Below are 20,459 nucleotides of genomic sequence, written 5' to 3' on the forward strand. Positions count from 1 at the left end.
ATATTTGACTTGTTCACACCATTTATTTCAGCCAATCAATTTCAATTTAAGGGGCTTTATTGGCATGGTGTGCAAATAGTTAAAGTACAAAAGGGAAAATAAATTAACATAAATATAGGTTTATTTACAATGGAGTTTGTTCTTCACTGGTTGCCCTTTTCTTGTGGCAACAGGTCACAAATCGTGTTGCTGTGATTGCACACTGTGGTATTTCACCCAATAGATATGGGAGTTTATCAAAATTGGATTTGTTTTCAAATTCTTTGTGGGTCTGTGTAATCTGAGGGAAATATGTGTCTCTAATATGGTCATACATTTGGCAGGAGGTTAGGAAGTGCAGCTCAGTTTCCACCTCATTTTGTGTGCAGTGTGCACATAGCCTGTCTTCTCTTGAGAGCCAGTTCTGCCTTCGGTGGCCTTTCTCAATAGCAAGGCTATGCTCACTAAGTCTGTACAGCATACATAGTCAAAGATTTCCTTAATTTTAGGTCAGTCAAAGTGGTGGTGTACTCTGGGGACAGTGTACTCGGTGTACTACACCGTCAAAGGGGACGGTGTACTCTGTTTAGGGTCAAATAGCATTCTAATTTGCTCTGTTTTTTTGGGTAAATTCTTTCCAATGTGTCAAGTAATTATATTTGTGTTTTCACCCCACCACCGCTCACTAGGCAAAAGGTTACAATCCCACGTAAACCCAGTGCAGTAGGTGGGGCCTAAAAGTAGTCGGAGGCAGAGTGCCAGATCACTCTCGTCCTCGCTCTACGGTTGTTGTGAACGATGTTATCGCTGCATTCGGAGAGCGAACAGAATTCGCAAGATTCGAATCGAGGAAGTGGGGTGATTGCAGAACTACTGTGCAATTCTAAAGCTTCTTGACGCCATACCGCGACCCGAGCGAGAAGAATGACTCCCCGGAGAGTGTTCGCGCTACCCAGGCAGCAATCCCTGTTTCTTCCCGCCGTCCTTAATCCTTTTGTGCAGGAGGTGAAATTGGCCAAGGCTGACATTATCAAAGTGAGTATAAATTGTAAAATAAATCGATTAACTCATTAATTTATCAGTCACGGAACTGGGGTTGGTATTCAAACGTTAACAGTTCTACTCCACTACCCACTGCTGAGCGCAGCCGGGTGGTTGTCCTCGAGCTCCTCCGCTGTGTGTGTGTCTGGTGGTGCGTGACTATAGCATACAGTACAGGTACATAGCTAATCTAAGCCGATGAAACCCTGACAATCCTTTTGTAATGCTTTGTTATTGTGTAACACAAACAATGGAGGCATTTGTGTACCCTCTAGAAATTCCTCCAACCATGTGAATTTCTAGAATGAAAAGTCTATAACGTGCGTATTCCTTGGTCAATGGTTGCATCGTTGCGCATTATATGTTGGTTAGGAAATGTGTGTTTTAAAATGGCTCTTTAAAGTCCCTCTTTCAGTGGCATGAAGTCTGTAACCTAAACACGTTGTAGATCTGTAAAAAAAAACAAAAAACTGGTGTGTGTGTGATGTGTTTTTTCCCCTCTCTTTGCAGTGTGTATTCCGGGGAATCTTCCTGGTGCCTATCCGTGCCATCTTCCTGACTCTGGTTCTCGTGGTAACATGGCCTGTTGCTGTCATAATAACATTCTTGCACCCTATCAAAGGAGCGGTGGCGCCCATGACCGGATGGAGACGGTAAATATACTGCCAAACACCATCCTGTGCCACTACTGACATACTGCCATTGGTCTGTATGTATAACTATATTTCAACTATGCATCCACTATGAGTACATTAGTCATTAGTTCCAGAGGATGTACAGAGCATTGTTGTTTATGACTTAAGTAGTTAGGCATATGGACAGTTCCATGGTAACAGAGTTTTGAGAAAGGAAAGAAGATGAGCTAGCTGGTGTTTTGGACAATACAGACAAATATCTAATAAAGACAGCTTCAGCTACACAGTACGAACTGATGTAGGCTACAATCCTTAACAGCTTGACAGTTCATTTTTTTTGTGAGGGTGAACAAGAATTAAGTTAGTGTGAAATTACGTAGTTGTTACTCCTCCCTCCTTCCTGTGTTTCTCAATCCCACAGCTCTTGATGCGTAGGGACATTTCTACATTAACAGAACTACACACACAGCACAAACCATCATTCTTTTACCAAATGTTGCATGTGCACTTTGTGTTTTTGTAACATTTTCTGTGGAAATTGTTCAAAGTAGTCATTGTGCATATAGTTGTATGGTTTGTTTAAAGTGAAAATATGTAAATGTTTGGGCGATGGACCAAATTCACATAGAAATATGAGTTATAGATCTATCATTCTACTTGAAAGCAAGTATAGGAATTGGTAGATCTGTTCTATGTGCACTATTTCTATGCTTTCCGTTAAGTTTTGTTTTTGCGTCTATTACTTTCGGTTTTGTACACCCGTTTCAAACAGCTGAAAAAACTATTATTTTGATTATAGAAACTATATGTCACAGCGGTTTTGATGGTACAATGATTGTCTACACTATACTAGCTTATTTTGTCACATAAACTGAAATTAGGCTAACTATTAGAGTTTTAGCAACCAGGAAATGGCGTAGAGATTCCTGCATAGTGCAACTTTAACTTTGCAGTCATTGTTTTTGTTTGACCTAGATTTTAAAGTGAAATATCTGTCTCAGCATCACTCTGTTACCATGGAATTGCCCCTATGCATCAAGAGCTGTGGGATTTTCACACATTGAGAAATGCAGGAAGGAGGGAGGAGTAACAACTACGTAATTTCACACTAACTTAATTCTTGTTCATCCTCAACTAAAAACGAACTGTCAAGCTGTTGTTTTTATACCATCTCTTTGAAATGCAAGAGAAAGGCCATAATGTATTTTTCCCGCCCAGGCGCAATTTAGATTTTGGCCACAAGAAAAAAACAAGCGTTTTGTACAAAGCAGTGTATGTACAAAGTTTGAAACTGATCCATTGAACCATTGCATATCTGTTAAAATATTGTATCAAGACTGCCCAAATGTGCCTAATTGGTTTATTAATACATTTTCAAGTCCATAATTGTGCACTCTCAAACAATAGCATGGTATTATTTCACTGTAATAGCTACTGTAAATTGGACAGTGCAGTTATATTAACACGAATTTAAGCTTTGAAAGCTTAAATGCTAATCACCTCATGCTAATCACATTAACTGTCCTGTGGGGGGACACAGATCCTGTAGACGTTTTAAGGAATGTAGCCTACATTAGCCCTTTCTGTGTATTTATTTATTTGTTTTTGTTTCATGTTTATTTAACAAATCAAGTCAGCTAAGAGCAAATTGTTATTTAAAATGATGGTCTACCAAGAGGCCTCCTGCAGGGACAGGGGCTGGGATAAATTTTTAAAAAGTAAGACAAAACACACATCACGACAAGAGAGACACCACAACACTACATAAAGAGAGACCTAAGACGACAACACAGCATGGCAGCAACACATGACAACGCAGCATGGTAGTAACGAAACTTGACAACAACACGATAGCGACACAACATGGCAGCAACACGACATGGTAGCAGCACAAACATGGTACAAACATTATTAGGTGCATAAAACAGCACAAAGGGCAAGAAGGAGGAGACAACAATACATCACTCAAAGCAGCCACAAGTGTCAGTAAGTGTAAATGATTGAGTCTTTGAATGCAGAGATAGAGATAAAACTGTCCAGTTTGAGTGTAGCTGAAGCAGTCTTCATTAGATCTTGTCTGTATCGAACGAAACACTATCTACCTCTTCTTCATTATTTCCTCAGAATGGAGGGTGTCATAGAGATATGTTACATGAGGCCTGATGCAACACATGATAAATAAACCAAATGTGTTCTTCTGTGACTCAAAAGCAGCCCACTTCCTTCTCTCTTTGATTGTATGTGTTGATATGACGTGACCACAGCTACATGCAGCTGCTGGTTGATTATCGCTCGTGTTCAGGTCTGTTTTATTTGATAGTTGTTAACACTAACTAGCTGATGAACATGGAGCACCAACTTAGCTCATAACAACTTAGTACAGTACTACTGACCATCAAAAGGCTAAGTTGAGGTCCTGACAACACACAGATCTATGTTGACTTTAATATTGGTCCATTCAGATGTAGGCTATATGTATCCATGTTCAGTGTCTCTAGGTGAATATTCCTGATAGTATACAACTGTTAGTTTAATCTGTATAGTTTCATGCTACATGTCTGTTGATGTTTGACTCTCTGGTTCCCCAGGTTCATGTGTCGGCGTGTGATGGCGTTCTTGGGGAGGTCCTACTACTTCTTCATGGGCTTCAGGGTGGTAGTGAAGGGCCAGCAGGTGAGCAGTGCAGAGGCCCCCATTCTGGCTGTGGCCCCACACTCCACCTTCTTTGATGGCATTGTGTGCATCGTAGCAGGCCTGCCCTCCACTGTGTCCCGCACTGAGAACCTCGCCACTCCTATATTCGGCAGTGAGTGTTGTTTCTGTCCGGGGTTTTAGTAGAGGGTTAGGGTTAGTTTATTTTTTTAGAGTGTGTGTTTGTGAGTCAGCGATCAGTGTGTGTGGGTCTGTCAGCGATAAGTGTGGGTATTTATGCTGATTCTGTTTGCAGATTTAATATCCGTTAGTGTTTATCTGATGTGTGTGTTTCCTCTCTCCAGGGTTTGTGCGGTGCCTCTAGCCTGTAATGGTGTGTGTTAGTGCTGAGCGATTAACTGACATTTTTAACAACTAATTGACCAACAGTGATTCAATTATTTCATTTCCATTTCGTTTTTTTTTCTTCTGTGAGCTCAATGCGTACATTGCATACATTCTCATACATTCGCTAGAGATAAATCAGATCCAGCATGAACTGTGTGATGTAGTAGGGAGTTGTAGTTTCCAACAGACCAATATTATACGTAGCTTAGTGCATAAAACGTGGTAATTAACTACAATGACCATAATCTATTGCGCATTTGCTTGTCCGGTCTATGTTTATTTTACGCCTGCAACGGAAGACAGAAGAATGCGAGATCTTGAGGTGATATAGAGAGCAGATGTTGCTTCGTGAGACAAAAATACATGATTTTAGTGATTGATAGTTGGTATTCAGCAGTCATAAAGTATGCCTTATTTACTTTGAAGAACTACAAAATAGTGATTTTGTCAGACAGCATAGGTAGCAACTCAATAGAGATGAGATGACTTGGAATGAAATAATGAAGCCATCAAATAAAACAAATGTAATATACACAACAACTGAAATATTTTATTAAAGTAATGTGAATAAATGATGGTTAATAAGTGATAAGCAGTAATGTGCAGTCACTACCATCATGGGACTTTTATTAATTGTTTTATTCTGTGTAACAGCATTCAACCCACATAATGCATAGTGCATTTAATCTTACATTTTTTTTATCATAATCGAAACAGTAAAAAACTCATTGCTCAGCACTAGTGTGTGAGTTTCTGATGTGTGTTTCCTTTCTGCATCCAGGGTTTGTGCGGTGTCTCCAGCCGGTGCTGGTCTCTAGACAGGACCCAGACTCCCGTAAGAACACCATTATGGAGATAGACAGCAGAGCCAAGTCTGGAGGCCGCTGGCCACAGGTCTGTCGCATGCTTATACACACACACAGTCTTGAATAACTAACCTTGTGGGGACACACAATTCAGTCCCATTCAAAATCCTATTTTCCCTAACCCCTAACTCTAGCTCCTACTCCTCAACCTAATTCTAACACTAATTCTGACCTTAACCCTAAACCCCCCATGAATACCATTTGATCTTGTGGGGACTAACACAATGTCCCCAGAGGGTCCATTTTATTTCTTCATTTACTATTCATGTGGGGACTTCTGTTCCCCACAAGTATAGTTAAACACATACACACACACATACACACAGCCATTTGAAATGTTTTATCATAATTTATCATGTCTTGTCTAGCTAGTAGTCTGACAAGGAGCTTGGGAATGAAACATCACGCCTTTTCAAACCAAGAATTTGCCTTGTAAACTTTCTCTTACATGACATATCCTTCAAACACAATTTCTGTTGCTTCTTCTTTGTGACAGAAAGTCTGCTTCATTCAGCATAGAATGAAACACTGGACTAGATCCATCTACATTGTCAGTGGTGGTAGCCTAGTGGTTAGAACATTGGGCCAGTAACCGAAAGGTTACTGGATCAAATCCCTGAGCTGACAAGGTAAAATTCTGTCATTCTGCCACTGAGCAGTTAACCCACTGTTCCCTGGGCACCGAAGACATGGATGTTGATTAAGGCAGCCCCCCGCACCTCTCTGATTCAGAGGGATTGGGTTAAATGCAGAAGACACATTTCAGTTGTACAGTTGTACAACTGACTAGGTATCTCTCTTTCCTAAAATAAACATTTAGTTATTTATGTTCCAGATCCTGGTCTTCCCTGAGGGGACTTGTACAAATCGCTCATGTCTCATCACTTTCAAACAAGGTAGGTTGAACTTCACTACCATGTTTGTTTTTAAATAGGAGTAGAAACACCTTTGTGTGGACCCAAGGTATCAACTTATACCAAACAGTGTACTGTTGATAGGGTATGAAAATCATGTGGGACCCTACAATGTCCATGTTGTATTCCCACTTAACAGGCTGGTTGTCATTTGTTTATAGTGGAGACAGACAGCCTTCCAGACAGTCTGCTGGGAGAGACACACAGTACCATCCACACTAGTGGTGTCATTTACTTAATGCAAATTCACTTGTAAACAACTGGCAGAGATATGGCCATCATGCGGTTGCAGAATGGTGTTCATTCAGCTTCCTTCTGGGGTGCTTGTGTAACCGGTGTGAAATGATTAGCTAGTTAGCTGTGCACCCTAGTAGAGTTTCAATCAGTGACTTCACCCGCTCTGAGACCTTGAAGTAGTTGTTTCCTTTGCTCTCCAAGGTCTGTGGCTTTTGTGGAGCGATAGGTAATGATGCTTCGAGGGTGACTGTTGTTGATGTGTGCAGAGGGTTCCTGGTTCAAGCCCAGGTTGGGGGCGGGGAGCGGGACGGAAGTAACACTGTTATAATTGTTTTGACACAACACCTCTTCATTTACTCCCAGTATGCTACATGCTATGTGCCTCATTGTGTAATCAGTCACCTGATGCACACACAATGGGCTTCTCCAGAGTGAAGGGGCCTGAGGGTATCCATTACTTCCTGAAACAGAACAGTAGCCATAGTGTCATGGAATAGATTGCACGGTGTGCTAATGAACTTCAGAAGGAAATGACTGACTGATTATCTTCACTCAATACCAAGAACTAGGCTATTAGGATCTGAGTGAATTGTACTGTAGCAATTGCTATGGTTCAATCCTAACGCTGTAAACCTGAGAATGCATCTAATAATCAATGCAAATAACAGCATACAAGACCCTCAATTGCACTCTATGGCATGTTACAGTTTTTGCATAGACATTTGCACCTAACTGAATTATTTTGTTCTACTACAGTGCCAATAGCCAAACCCACAGACCAAATACTAGTGGCTTCCTTACAGTACTGATTGGTATATTGATCAGGGTTAGATGAATCCAGCTTCTGGTCTTGTTATTGGTTGGACGTGTACTGTGGGTAAATAAGTTGTCATCGGCTGCACTCTGTCCAATTAGTAGGCTGTCTGTGCTCCTGTGTTTGCACATATAGGTCGTGTGTGTGTGTGTGTGCTCATTAAGTTAGAATAGTAGTTAGTGCTGGTGCTGGAGGTCAGTAGGGTCTCACTCTGTCCCTCTCTCCCGATCAGGTGCCTTCGTCCCTGGGGTCCCGGTGCAGCCTGTGGTCATGAGATATCCCAACAGACTGGACACTGTGACTTGGACTTGGCAAGGCTTCAGCTCGTAAGTCTGCAGTGCACTCAGTGGATTACAATCATCAGTGTTGCCTCAACGCTACATTTCCCCTATTGTTTTCTGTACAGTCTCTCACATTGTAACTATGTTCCTGTAACTTCTCCTCATGGGCCATAGTTAGGCCTCAAACTCTGGGAATAGAGATTTTCACTGTTGAGCGATGAATTGTTTTTCAGTTTAGTGGGCTTACATTTCAATCTTGTTGTATGGGATTACCGTTATGCCCTTTGAATAGAGGTGATGATGATTTGTGGTGATGTTCTTTCAGGAAAACCCTGCTGCTTCTCACTCTGTCTCAGCTCTACACCAATGTAGAGATAGAGGTTAGTATTAACACACTACACAGGAATACTTACTTAGAAGGCCAAGAGATAATGACTTCATAACACATTCATTAGCAGTACCTATGTGTTATGTATGGTTTATAAAGGTGTTATGTATGGCTTATGAATGTGTTATAAAGACCTTATCTAGGTAGCCTTCCAGTTAGCCTGTACTTCCTGGTTAGTCCCTGTTTTGACCTTTGCCCTCTCCTCCAGTTTCTTCCTCCAGTTACCCCTACTGAGGAGGAAAAGAAAAGACCTGTGCTGTTCGCCAGGACAGTACGAAATGTTATGGCCCAGTAAGTGTGTGTGTGAATGGTATTACAGCATTTAATAATAGCTTCCTTATGTCTATTCTTACCCATCTCTTCAATGCTATCCCTATGTGTGTACAGGGCCCTGGGTGTGCCAGTGACGGACCACACATATGAGGACTGTAGACTGATGATCTCAGCTGGGGAGCTCACCCTGCCAATGGAGGCTGGTCTAGTGGAGTTCACTAAGATCAGCCAAAAACTTGAGTAAGACTGGCTCCTCTGCCGCTCTAATACTGTGCTATTGCCACTGTGGCAACACACTATGTCCTGTTATGTACTGTTGTCACCTACTGGCAAACTCCACACTGAAGTAACACTGCCTTACACAATACTGCTTTATTTGTCCAACTGCTACATCGGCAATTGGTAATAGTTGAACACACACACAGACCTACACCCTCTTCCTCCCCTGTGTAAGTCCTTGTGTCCTGCCCTCCTCCTTTCCTCCCCGGTCCGCCTCAGCCTGAAGTGGGACAACGTGAAGAAGGAGCTGGAGGGCTTTGCAGCCGTGGCCTGCTCCTGTAAAGGAGGCCGCATCACCATCCAGGAGTTCGCCAGCTTCCTCAAGCTGCCCATCAGCCCCGCCCTGCAGGAGCTGTTTGCTCTCTTTGACAGGGTGAGAGCCAGTCACATCTAGTTCGGCTCAATCTCTCTTCCAGGCTTTCCTAGGTTGTGTTGGATTGGTGCAAGCTTGGCTGGAGGAAGTCTACACCATATTTCTTGCAACATTCCTTTGAAATCCACAAAGGGAAGTGTACGACTGCACTATTCTTTCAAAGTGTAGAGAATCAGACCACAGCCATTCTGTCTGTTCTCTCCAACATGTGACTGGATGGGCTAACTAACCGAGGATTTAGTATGCTGTCCCCCACTGCTTTGTTCATAGAGAGGGTAAACAAACTGTCTGAAGAAATAAAGGAACAATTGTTCGTCTTGGAAAAACATAGTGTATTTGTAGAGTATTGTAGTCCACTGAATGCAATGTGTAGTCTGGCTTTGTTAACTGATACTTAGCTGTCACTCTGTCTCTCTCTAGGATGGAGATGGCACCATTGACTTCAGAGAGTATGTCATCGGTGTAACCATCTTATGTCGGCCAGCTAACACCGAAGAGGTCCTCCGCACAGCTTTCCAGGTTCGGCCAATAAAAACCCTGCTTGTTGCGAATGTTACCGTGTCACATTTAGCTGTCCAACACATGACATTGGGGCGTTGGAACATAGCTGACGCAGACTGTGTCTGTGAGGTCTACCCATAGTTTGGAAGTAATAGAGGAGCACTCCGTGGCTATGATAAAGTCAAATATGTGTGGGGGGGTATTGTGTTTTGTAGTTGTGAGGGGAACATGAAGTATGTTTGAAAGCCACACGGTCATAAGAGCAGAGTCTCGATTTCAATAAGCAAGCCTATGTGTTGTCATTACTTAACTAATGGTCTCCCTCCTCTCAGCTGTTTGACACTGACGAGGACCAAAGAATCACTCATGAAGAGTTCTCCTCCATGCTTCGCTCTGCTCTAGGCGTGTGTGACCTCAACGTCTCCAAACTCTTTAAGGAGATAGATACAGACAGCTCTGAATTCATCACTTTCTGTAAGTAGACCCTTGTCAAAGGTTATCTGAAGTGGAGGACTCCAGCATGAACTAAAGGCAGCTGACTGCTTGCCTTGACGGAACACCATAGAAAAGGCCGGGTTGAGCCTTGGATCTCTCCATTTTAGAAATATAGAAAGAGAAATCCAATATGAATTTGAAAGTGGGATATGAATATTTGTATATATATATTATTTTTTTTACCCCCTTTTTCTCCCCAATTTCGTGGTATCCAATTGTTAGTAGTTACTGTCTTGTCTCATCGCTACAACTCCCGTACGGGCTCGGGAGAGACGAAGGTCGAGAGCCATGAGTTCTCCGAAACACAACCCAACCAAGCCGCACTGCTTCTTAACACATTTACATTTACATTTAAGTCATTTAGCAGACGCTCTTATCCAGAGCGACTTACAAATTGGTGCATTCACCTTATGACATCCAGTGGAACAGCCACTTTACAATAGTGCATCTAGATCATTTTAAGGGGGGGGGGGGGGGGGCAGAAGGATTGCTTTATCCTAGGTATTCCTTGAAGAGGTGGGGTTTCAGGTGTCTCCGGAAGGTGGTGATTGACTCCGCTGTCCTGGCGTCGTGAGGGAGTTTGTTCCACCATTGGGGTGCCAGAGCAGCGAACAGTTTTGACTGGGCTGAGCGGGAACTGTACTTCCTCAGTGGTAGGGAGGCGAGCAGGCCAGAGGTGGATGAACGCAGTGCCCTTGTTTGGGTGTAGGGCCTGATCAGAGCCTGAAGGTACTGAGGTGCCGTTCCCCTCACAGCTCCGTAGGCAAGCACCATGGTCTTGTAGCGGATGCGAGCTTCAACTGGAAGCCAGTGGAGAGAGCGGAGGAGCGGGGTGACGTGAGAGAACTTGGGAAGGTTGAACACCAGACGGGCTGCGGCGTTCTGGATGAGTTGTAGGGGTTTAATGGCACAGGCAGGGAGCCCAGCCAACAGCGAGTTGCAGTAATCCAGACGGGAGATGACAAGTGCCTGGATTAGGACCTGCGCCGCTTCCTGTGTGAGGCAGGGTCGTACTCTGCGGATGTTGTAGAGCATGAACCTACAGGAACGGGCCACCGCCTTGATGTTGGTGGAGAACGACAGGGTGTTGTCCAGGATCACGCCAAGGTTCTTAGCGCTCTGGGAGGAGGACACAATGGAGTTGTCAACCGTGATGGCGAGATCATGGAACGGACAGTCCTTCCCCGGGAGGAAGAGCAGCTCCGTCTTGCCGAGGTTCAGCTTGAGGTGGTGATCCGTCATCCACACTGATATGTCTGCCAGACATGCAGAGATGCGATTCGCCACCTGGTCATCAGAAGGGGGAAAGGAGAAGATTAATTGTGTGTCGTCTGCATAGCAATGATAGGAGAGACCATGTGAGGTTATGACAGAGCCAAGTGACTTGGTGTATAGCGAGAATAGGAGAGGGCCTAGAACAGAGCCCTGGGGGACACCAGTGGTGAGAGCGCGTGGTGAGGAGACAGATTCTCGCCACGCCACCTGGTAGGAGCGACCTGTCAGGTAGGACGCAATCCAAGCGTGGGCCGCGCCGGAGATGCCCAACTCGGAGAGGGTGGAGAGGAGGATCTGATGGTTCACAGTATCGAAGGCAGCCGATAGGTCTAGAAGGATGAGAGCAGAGGAGAGAGAGTTAGCTTTAGCAGTGCGGAGCGCCTCCGTGATACAGAGAAGAGCAGTCTCAGTTGAGTGACTAGTCTTGAAACCTGACTGATTTGGATCAAGAAGGTCATTCTGAGAGAGATAGCAGGAGAGCTGGCCAAGGACGGCACGTTCAAGAGTTTTGGAGAGAAAGGAAAGAAGGGATACTGGTCTGTAGTTGTTGACATCGGAGGGATCGAGTGTAGGTTTTTTCAGAAGGGGTGCAACTCTCGCTCTCTTGAAGACGGAAGGGACGTAGCCAGCGGTCAGGGATGAGTTGATGAGCGAGGTGAGGTAAGGTAGAAGGTCTCCGGAAATGGTCTGGAGAAGAGAGGAGGGGATAGGGTCAAGCGGGCAGGTTGTTGGGCGGCCGGCCGTCACAAGACGCGAGATTTCATCTGGAGAGAGAGGGGAGAAAGAGGTCAAAGCACAGGGTTGGGCAGTGTGAGCAGAACCAGCGGTGTCGTTTGACTTAGCAAACGAGGATCGGATGTCGTCGACCTTCTTTTCAAAATGGTTGACGAAGTCGTCTGCAGAGAGGGGGGGGGGAGGGGGAGGAGGATTCAGGAGGGAGGAGAAGGTGGCAAAGAGCTTCCTAGGGTTAGAGGCAGATGCTTGGAATTTAGAGTGGTAGAAAGTGGCTTTAGCAGCAGAGACAGAAGAGGAAAATGTAGAGAGGAGGGAGTGAAAGGATGCCAGGTCCGCAGGGAGGCGAGTTTTCCTCCATTTCCGCTCGGCTGCCCGGAGCCCTGTTCTGTGAGCTCGCAATGAGTCGTCGAGCCACGGAGCGGGAGGGGAGGACCGAGCCGGCCTGGAGGATAGGGGACATAGAGAGTCAAAGGATGCAGAAAGGGAGGAGAGGAGGGTTGAGGAGGCAGAATCAGGAGATAGGTTGGAGAAGGTTTGGGCAGAGGGAAGAGATGATAGGATGGAAGAGGAGAGAGTAGCGGGGGAGAGAGAGCGGAGGTTGGGACGGCGCGATACCATCCGAGTAGGGGCAGTGTGGGAAGTGTTGGATGAGAGCGAGAGGGAAAAGGATACAAGGTAGTGGTCGGAGACTTGGAGGGGAGTTGCAATGAGGTTAGTGGAAGAACAGCATCTAGTAAAGATGAGGTCAAGCGTATTGCCTGCCTTGTGAGTAGGGGGGGAAGGTGAGAGGGTGAGGTCAAAAGAGGAGAGGAGTGGAAAGAAGGAGGCAGAGAGGAATGAGTCAAAGGTAGACATGGGGAGGTTAAAGTCACCCAGAACTGTGAGAGGTGAGCCGTCCTCAGGAAAGGAGCTTATCAAGGCATCAAGCTCATTGATGAACTCTCCAAGGGAACCTGGAGGGCGATAAATGATAAGGATGTTAAGCTTGAAAGGGCTGGTAACTGTGACAGCATGGAATTCAAAGGAGGCGATAGACAGATGGGTAAGGGGAGAAAGAGAGAATGACCACTTGGGAGAGATGAGGATCCCGGTGCCACCACCCCGCTGACCAGAAGGTCTCGGGGTGTGCGAGAACACGTGGGCAGACGAAGAGAGAGCAGTAGGAGTAGCAGTGTTATCTGTGGTGAGCCATGTTTCCGTCAGTGCCAGGAAGTCGAGGGACTGGAGGGACGCATAGGCTGAGATGAGCTCTGCCTTGTTGGCCGCAGATCGGCAGTTCCAGAGGCTACCGGAGACCTGGAACTCCACGTGGGTCGTGCGGGCTGGGACCACCAGGTTAGGGTGGGCGCGGCCACGCGGTGTGAAGCGTTTGTATGGTCTGTGCAGAGAGGAGAGAACAGGGATAGACAGACACATGGTTGACAGGCTACAGAAGAGGCTACGCTAATGCAAAGGAGATTAGAATGACAAGTGGGCTACACGTCTCGAATGTTCAGAAAGTTAAGCTTACGTTGCAAAAAAATAAAAATAAAATACAAGATCTTATTGACTAAAATGATATAGTACTGCTGGCTGGTGAAGTAGCCTGGCTAGCAGTAGCTACGTTGTTGAAAGTGAAGCTGGCTAGGTAACCTCGACAATTTCACAAAATTTCTCTAAACTACACAATTATCGTGGATACAAGGACAGCAAAGACAACTAGCTAACACTACGCTAATCAAGTCGTTCCGTTGTAATGTAAGTTTCTACAGTGCTGCTATTCGGTAGAAGTTGGCTAGCTAGCAGCATTGGCTAGGTAGGAGGACGGCAGCGCGGCAGGCGAAAAAATAGCTGGCTAGCTAACCGATAATTACTCAAAGCTACACAATTATCTTAGATACAAAGATAGCAGAGAAAACTATGTAGCTAGCTAACACTACACAAGTCAAGTCGTTCCGTTGTAATGTAATCGTTTCTACAGTGCTGCTAATTGGTGGCTAGCTGGCTAGCTAGCAGGGTTTACTACGTTACGTTACGTTAGGGCGAGAATACCTGGCTAGCGAACCTCAGCGAACCTTGATAACTACACAATTATCACCGATACAAAGACGGCTATGTAGCCAGCTAAGTAGCTAGCTAAGATCGAACAAATACAAATCAAAGATAGCAAAGACAACTGTGTAGTCAGCCAACACTACACTGATCAAGTCGTTACGTTGTAATGCGCTCGTTTCTACAATGCTGCTATTCGGTGGCAAGCTGGCTAGCTAGCCGTGTTGGCTACGTTGCATTACGTTAGGGCGAAGATAGCTGGCTGGCGAACCTCAATAACTACACAATTATGTTTGATGCAAAGACGGCTATGTAGCTAGCTAAGATCAAACAAATCAAACCGTTGTACTGTAATGAAAATGAAAATCAGACCGTTGTACTATAATGAAATGTAATGAAAAGTTATACGGTAGACGGTGGACGTTTGCTAGCTGCTGGGCTACGATAGGCGACGAAATACGATAAATACGCAATTATCTTTTATACACAGACGGCTAAGTAGCTAGCTAAGAAGAAATTGCTAAGGTTAGACAAATTAAACCGTTGTACTATAATGAAATGTAATAAAATGTAATGAAAATTTATACTACCTGCAGAGCGAATGCAAATGCGACCGCTCGCTCCAAACCGGATGTCACAGCGCGTATCCAACCCGGAAGCCAGCCGCACCAATGTGTTGGAGGAAACACCGTACACCTAGCGACCTGGTCAGCGTGCACTGCGCCCGGCCCGCCACAGGAGTCGCTAGTGCGCGATGAGACAAGGATATCCCTACCGGCCAAACCCTCCCTAACCCGGACGACGCTAGGCCAATTATGCTTCGCCCCATGGACCTCCCGGTCGCGGCCGGCTGCGACAGAGCCTGGGCTCGAACTCAGAGTCTCTGGTGGCACAGCTAGCACTGCGATGCAGTGCCTTAGACCACTGCGACACCCGGGAGTTTTGTTTTATCCTTTGTTTTTCATTCCCATAGGAAATTAACATTACTTTCACCAAAAGTAGCCCATTTTAAACAACAACTTTGTGGAATTTTAGTTTATTTTTATGATGTAACAGAATTGCTTCTTTAGTCACTGACAATTTGAATATAGTTCTGATTTGATCCTCTCTGAAACTGAATTCCAGGTATTGTGAGCATTGATAATATACCAGATATACTACTGTAAGTTCTGATTTGATCCTCTGTCTCTCCATTTCCCTCTCCAGCCGAGTTCCAGGCGTTTGCCCTGAACCACCCAGAGTATGCCAAGCTGTTTACCACCTATCTGGAGCTCCAGCGGTACCAGGCCCTCCAGGGGGTGGAGTCAGAACTCTCCTCCACCAATCACGTCTCCTCTGAGGACAACCAGGAAGAGAGCATCTCTGACAAGAAGGACGACTAAGTCTGAGGCAGAGACTGTCGTTGTGTTCGAGAGCATTACCATACATTTTGCTCAGTAGCTGATCACTGGCTGATCTACTGTTAATAATACAGTTATTTAAGATCCAAGGTGATTTGTTGATCAGTAAGTCTACAGTTGCTGACTGCAATGTTGTCGATCTAGATCATGTACAGAGACGGAACTCTTTTTGAGCTCTCACTTGAATACACAGACAGACAAACTACTGATGAACCACAACAGGGTCTTTTCTATTGCACTGATTTTAGAGAACTGGAACCTCATTTTGACAGCATAGCAAAGTATTGTGTTGACCACATAAGAAATAGGATGATGTATGTTTAAATTAATGTTGTTTTTCTGCGAAAATAAATAATATATTTTTTGCTTAAATTCTTTCCATGATTTTTTAGTGCCTTAAAAAGATTTGTAAGCAAGGTTTGTAAGAGCTATTGTTTGTGTTTCTGTACAGATGGGGTGGAATCATAGACCTCCAAGTATATTTTTTCAGATCCTTGTTGATGGCAGTAATGTGGTCATAGGAAGGATGAACAATATACAGATATCCACTTAATCCTAATGATTTTAGGAAGTTGCTCATAGCAATGTTGAACTTTTTGCCAATGTTTTTTGTAGATTCCCCTGCTGATTCTGATTTAAAGCATCCCATTGTTTCGTCATAGTTTTGCCTCTTCAGATGAAAACTACCTTGTGCCAGCCCATAATGTATGTAAATGACCTGGATAGCCTTCTGAGATGACTGTATCCTGTACTCTTTAATGTGTCTACCTGTTCACCTCTGTTTTCTACAGGTTCCTTGAAGATAACTGGAAAGGCTGCCAAACGTTGCTTTTGTATGAGTTGAAAGTCTTTAATGTATGACTGGATTGCAGAAAACATCATTAAAACCCGCTTTTTCTAATGATATCAACCCAATCTGGCAACCCAGCAAAGGAGCAATAATACAAGCTATAAGGATACATGCTGTGCTTGACAGTTTTTCCACTGCTCAGGGACACACTGTAAGTAGTGCTGCTGTATAATTAGCTAAAGTTTCTATTTGCATTTCCATTGAAGAGTGATGTTGCTGAGGCAGCAGTGGAACCTTATGGCTTTAGCCAAACTAAAGCCCGAGCATCTACTGGAAAATAAGGCAATTTGTGAGCAAAAAGGCAAGCGTGCCTAGTAATACATACCCCCTGGAATACACTGTTGTATGGTTTCAAGTTAACTAGTGTGCATTGTTATTTATTTAGCAGAGCGCGTTGTTGCAATTATGTTAATTTTTGTGAACACAGCAAACTTTCTTTTTTTGCAATAAAATCCAGTACAATTTTAACTCTTCGATGACTTGTATTTTATAGCTTTTAAACTTCTGTAATTAGTATTTTTGCTTTCAACTTTCTTGTTCTAATTATGTGTGTTCTCCCTGTTAGTGTACTGACTTGTGTGTATGTAAATGTATGGTTGTTTGACTCAGTTGATTAGAGCTTGGCATGAGAAACTCCAAGGTTGGGATCACATACACATACTATACATGTGTGCACTCACTTTACTGTAAATCCCGTTGTATAAAAAGTGTCTGCTGGATGGCATATATACTAAACAAAAATATAAACACAACATGCAACCATTTTAAAGATTTTACTGAGTTACAGTTCATATACGGAAATCAGTCAATTGAAATAAATTCATTAGGCCCTAATCTGTGGATTCCACATGACTGAGCAGGGGTGCAGCCATGGGTGGGCCTGTGAGGGCTAGGCCCACCCACTGGAGAGCCAGTGTTTTTTTCCCACAAAAGGGCTCTATTACAAACAGAAATACTCCAAAGCATCCCCTGTCCCCCTCAGACAATCCCACAGACGAAGAAGCCAGGATTAGAGGTCCTGGGCTGGCGTGGTTACACGTGGTCTGCAGTGAGGCCAGTTGGACATACTACCAAATTATCTAAAACGACATTGGAGGCAGCCTTTGGTAGAGAAATTAACATTCAATTCTCTGACAACAGCTCTGATGGACATTTCTGCAGTCAGCATGCCAATTGAACTCTCCCTCAAAACTTGAGACATCTGTGGCATTGTGTTATGTGACAAAACTACACATTTTAAAGTGGCCTTTTATTGTCCCCAGCACAAGGTGCACCTGTGTAATCATCATGCTCTTTAATCAGTTTATTGATATGCCACATCTGTCAGGTGGATGGATTATCTTGGCAAAGGAAAAAATGCTCAATAACAGGCATGTAAACAAATTTGTGCACAAAATTTGAGAAAAATACACTTTTTGTGCATATGGAACATTCCTGGGATTTTTTTATTTCAACTCATTAAACATGGGACCAACACTTTACATGTTGCATTTATATTTTTGTTCAGTGGGTTATCTGCATGTTCTGTTCTGTAACCCACCACCAGGTGACAGCAGTCATCCGCTTGACCAGCATCATCCCTCTCTCCAAGGGAAGAAGATAGGAGTTGAACAAGCCAATTGGAAGCTGGGGATGATTACATTTCTTATTGTATGATGGCCACGGGAGGATTGTGGCTATAATTTAGATTCATGTCAGCAGAGGTGGTGCAGTGCACATCTACAAAATGCTTGCTTTTAGCTTTTGTTACTTGATTCTTACTTACAACATTCATTGTAAACTGGGAGACAAATACAACCTTTTACCTCATGGTGGAGATAGTGATGTATGTATCACACAATGGCTGCGTTTACACAGGCAGCCCAGCTAATATTTTTTCACTAATTGTTATTTTGAGCAATCAGATCAGCTCTGTACATGTATTTATTTAACTTTTATTTAACTAGGCAAGTCAGTTAAGAACAAATTATTATTTTACAATGACGGCCTAACCTGGCCAAACCCTCCCCTAATCCGGACGACGCTGGGACAATTGTGCGCCCGCCTATGGGACTCCCGATAACGGCCGGTTGTGATACAGCCCAGGATAGAACCAGTCTGTAGTGACGCCTCTAGCACTGAGATGCAATGCCTTAGACTGCTGCGCCACTCAGGAGCCCAAAGGGGATCTGATGTGAAAAGATCTGATGTGATTGGTCAAAAGATCAATTGGTAGAAAAAGTTATCTGAATTGGGCTGGCTGTGTAGACCTAGCCAAATTGGCCCAACATCTTTTCACTGGCATCTATTTACCAACATGCATTCTAGTATCCAGATTACCACAATATATATATATACATAATAGAGAGTTTTCTTTTAATTGTAAATTAATGTTTTGGCCTATTGGAAAGCTATGCTGTTGATACCGTTGATACCTTATGAATTGCTCTTCTTTCCCACAGTCAGGGGCATTAGTTAGCTCTGTGTAGTTTGTTTTTTACTCTCTTCTTTCTGTGTAAATCTCTCAGTTGACTATGGACCAAAAAATGCTTTTCTGAAGAATTGTCCCTCAGAAAAGAAGGGGATTTAAATGAATGGGATTTAAACCTAACCGCAGAAGAAAATCTAATAGTTTGTGAAAGAAAAGTATAGCATTGATTACCATTCTCTAATATCTGGCCTAAGGAGGCTAAAGTCTATCCAATTACCTTTGGCTGCCACCATCGTTAGCTTGACGGGCCCTCCAGCCAGTCGGCCCCTTTTGTCTGTCTTACTGAGATGCCAAACACAGGGACAATGGCTGCCATGCAGTGAGACGGTCCTAATTAGAGGCTGCTGGCTGGGTATGGTAATACCTCCAATGTAAAACCTCTACTAGGGTAATACCTCTCCTCTCAAATAAAGCTGTTTTACCAATCTCTTCTGTGGGCTGTGGAATTTTTGTTTCATTTTATTTATTTATTTCACCTTTATTTAACCAGTTATGCCAGTTGAGAAGAAGTTCTCATTTACAACTGTGACCTGACCAAGATAAAGCAAAGCAGTGCGACAAAAACAACAACACAGAGTTACACATAAACAAACGTACAGTCAATAACACAATAGAAAAATCTATGTACAGCATGTGCAAATGTAGAAGAGTAGGGAGGTAAGGTAATAAATAGGTGTGCAAGTAGAGATACAGGGTGCAAAAGAGCAAGAAGATAAATAACAATATGGGAATGAGGTAGTTGGGTGTGCTATTTACAGATTGGCTGTGTACAGGTACAGTGATCGGTAAGATGCTCTGACAGCTGACGCTTAAAGTTAGAGAGGGAGATTTAAGTGTCCAGCTTCAGTGATTTTTGCAATTCGTTCAGTCATTGGCAGCAGAAAACTGGAAGGAAAGGCGGCCAAAGGAAGTGTTGGCTTTGGGGATGACCAGTGAAATATACCAGCTGGAGCGCGTGCTACGGATGGGTGTTGCTATGGTGACCAGTGAGCTGAGATAAGGCGGAGCTTTACCTAGCAAAGATTTATAGATGACCTGGAGCCAGTGGGTTTGGCGACGAATATGTAGCGAGGGCCAGCCAACGAGAGCATACAGGTCGCAGTGGTGGGTAGTATATAGGGCTTTGGTGGCAAAACGGATGGCACTGTGATAGACTACATCCAGTTTGCTGAGTAGAGTGTTGGAGGCTATTTTCTAAATGGCATCGCCGAAGTCAAGGATCGGTAGGATAGTCAGTTTTACGAGGATATGTTTGGCAGCATGAGTGAAGGAGGCTTTGTTGCGAAATAGGAAGCCGATTCTAGATGTAATTTTGGATTGGAGATGCTTAATGTGAGTCTGTAAGGAGAGGGGTATGTGGAGAGTGACTGAGTGTCTCTTTTTTTCTTCTTAATTAAACAAACTGAGTGTTTCTCCATCTGCAGCCTGTCTCAGTTTCAGGTTGCGTCCCAAATGACACCCTAATACCTATGTAGTGCACTACTCTTGACCAGAGCCCAATGAGCCCTGATCAAAGCTAGTGCACTTTATAGAATATGGTACCATTTGTGTCAGGCAGCCACATTCTGCTGCCAGTACAGTGA

The 20,459-nt window shown here is 44.0% G+C and overlaps 1 protein-coding gene across 1 annotated transcript; it reads left to right on the forward strand.

Moving 5' to 3' along the window:
• The first annotated feature begins 697 nt into the window (after positions 1-697).
• On the forward strand, positions 698-16,874 carry LOC129854476 (lysophosphatidylcholine acyltransferase 2-like). The gene is made up of 13 exons (XM_055921555.1): positions 698-1,014; positions 1,531-1,673; positions 4,244-4,461; positions 5,476-5,588; positions 6,396-6,456; positions 7,758-7,851; positions 8,132-8,186; positions 8,403-8,485; positions 8,582-8,707; positions 8,966-9,119; positions 9,540-9,638; positions 9,953-10,094; positions 15,363-16,874. The coding sequence occupies exons 1-13, from the start codon at positions 904-906 to the stop codon at positions 15,536-15,538; spliced, it is 1,575 nt and encodes a 524-aa protein (XP_055777530.1). The 5' UTR covers positions 698-903; the 3' UTR covers positions 15,539-16,874.
• Positions 16,875-20,459: the final 3,585 nt, after the last annotated feature.

The sequence above is a fragment of the Salvelinus fontinalis genome, chromosome 4 (genome assembly GCF_029448725.1).
Source record: "Salvelinus fontinalis isolate EN_2023a chromosome 4, ASM2944872v1, whole genome shotgun sequence".
NCBI classification, from domain to species: Eukaryota; Metazoa; Chordata; class Actinopteri; order Salmoniformes; family Salmonidae; genus Salvelinus; species Salvelinus fontinalis.

Bases quoted from the DNA above. Each gene is read 5' to 3' on its own strand.
- LOC129854476 (XM_055921555.1), top strand. From the start codon at position 904: ATGACTCCCCGGAGAGTGTTCGCGCTACCCAGGCAGCAATCCCTGTTT. The intron at 7,852-8,131 runs GTAAGTCTGCAG...ATGTTCTTTCAG, and splicing joins ACTTGGCAAGGCTTCAGCTC to GAAAACCCTGCTGCTTCTCA. The intron at 8,486-8,581 runs GTAAGTGTGTGT...ATGTGTGTACAG, and splicing joins GTACGAAATGTTATGGCCCA to GGCCCTGGGTGTGCCAGTGA.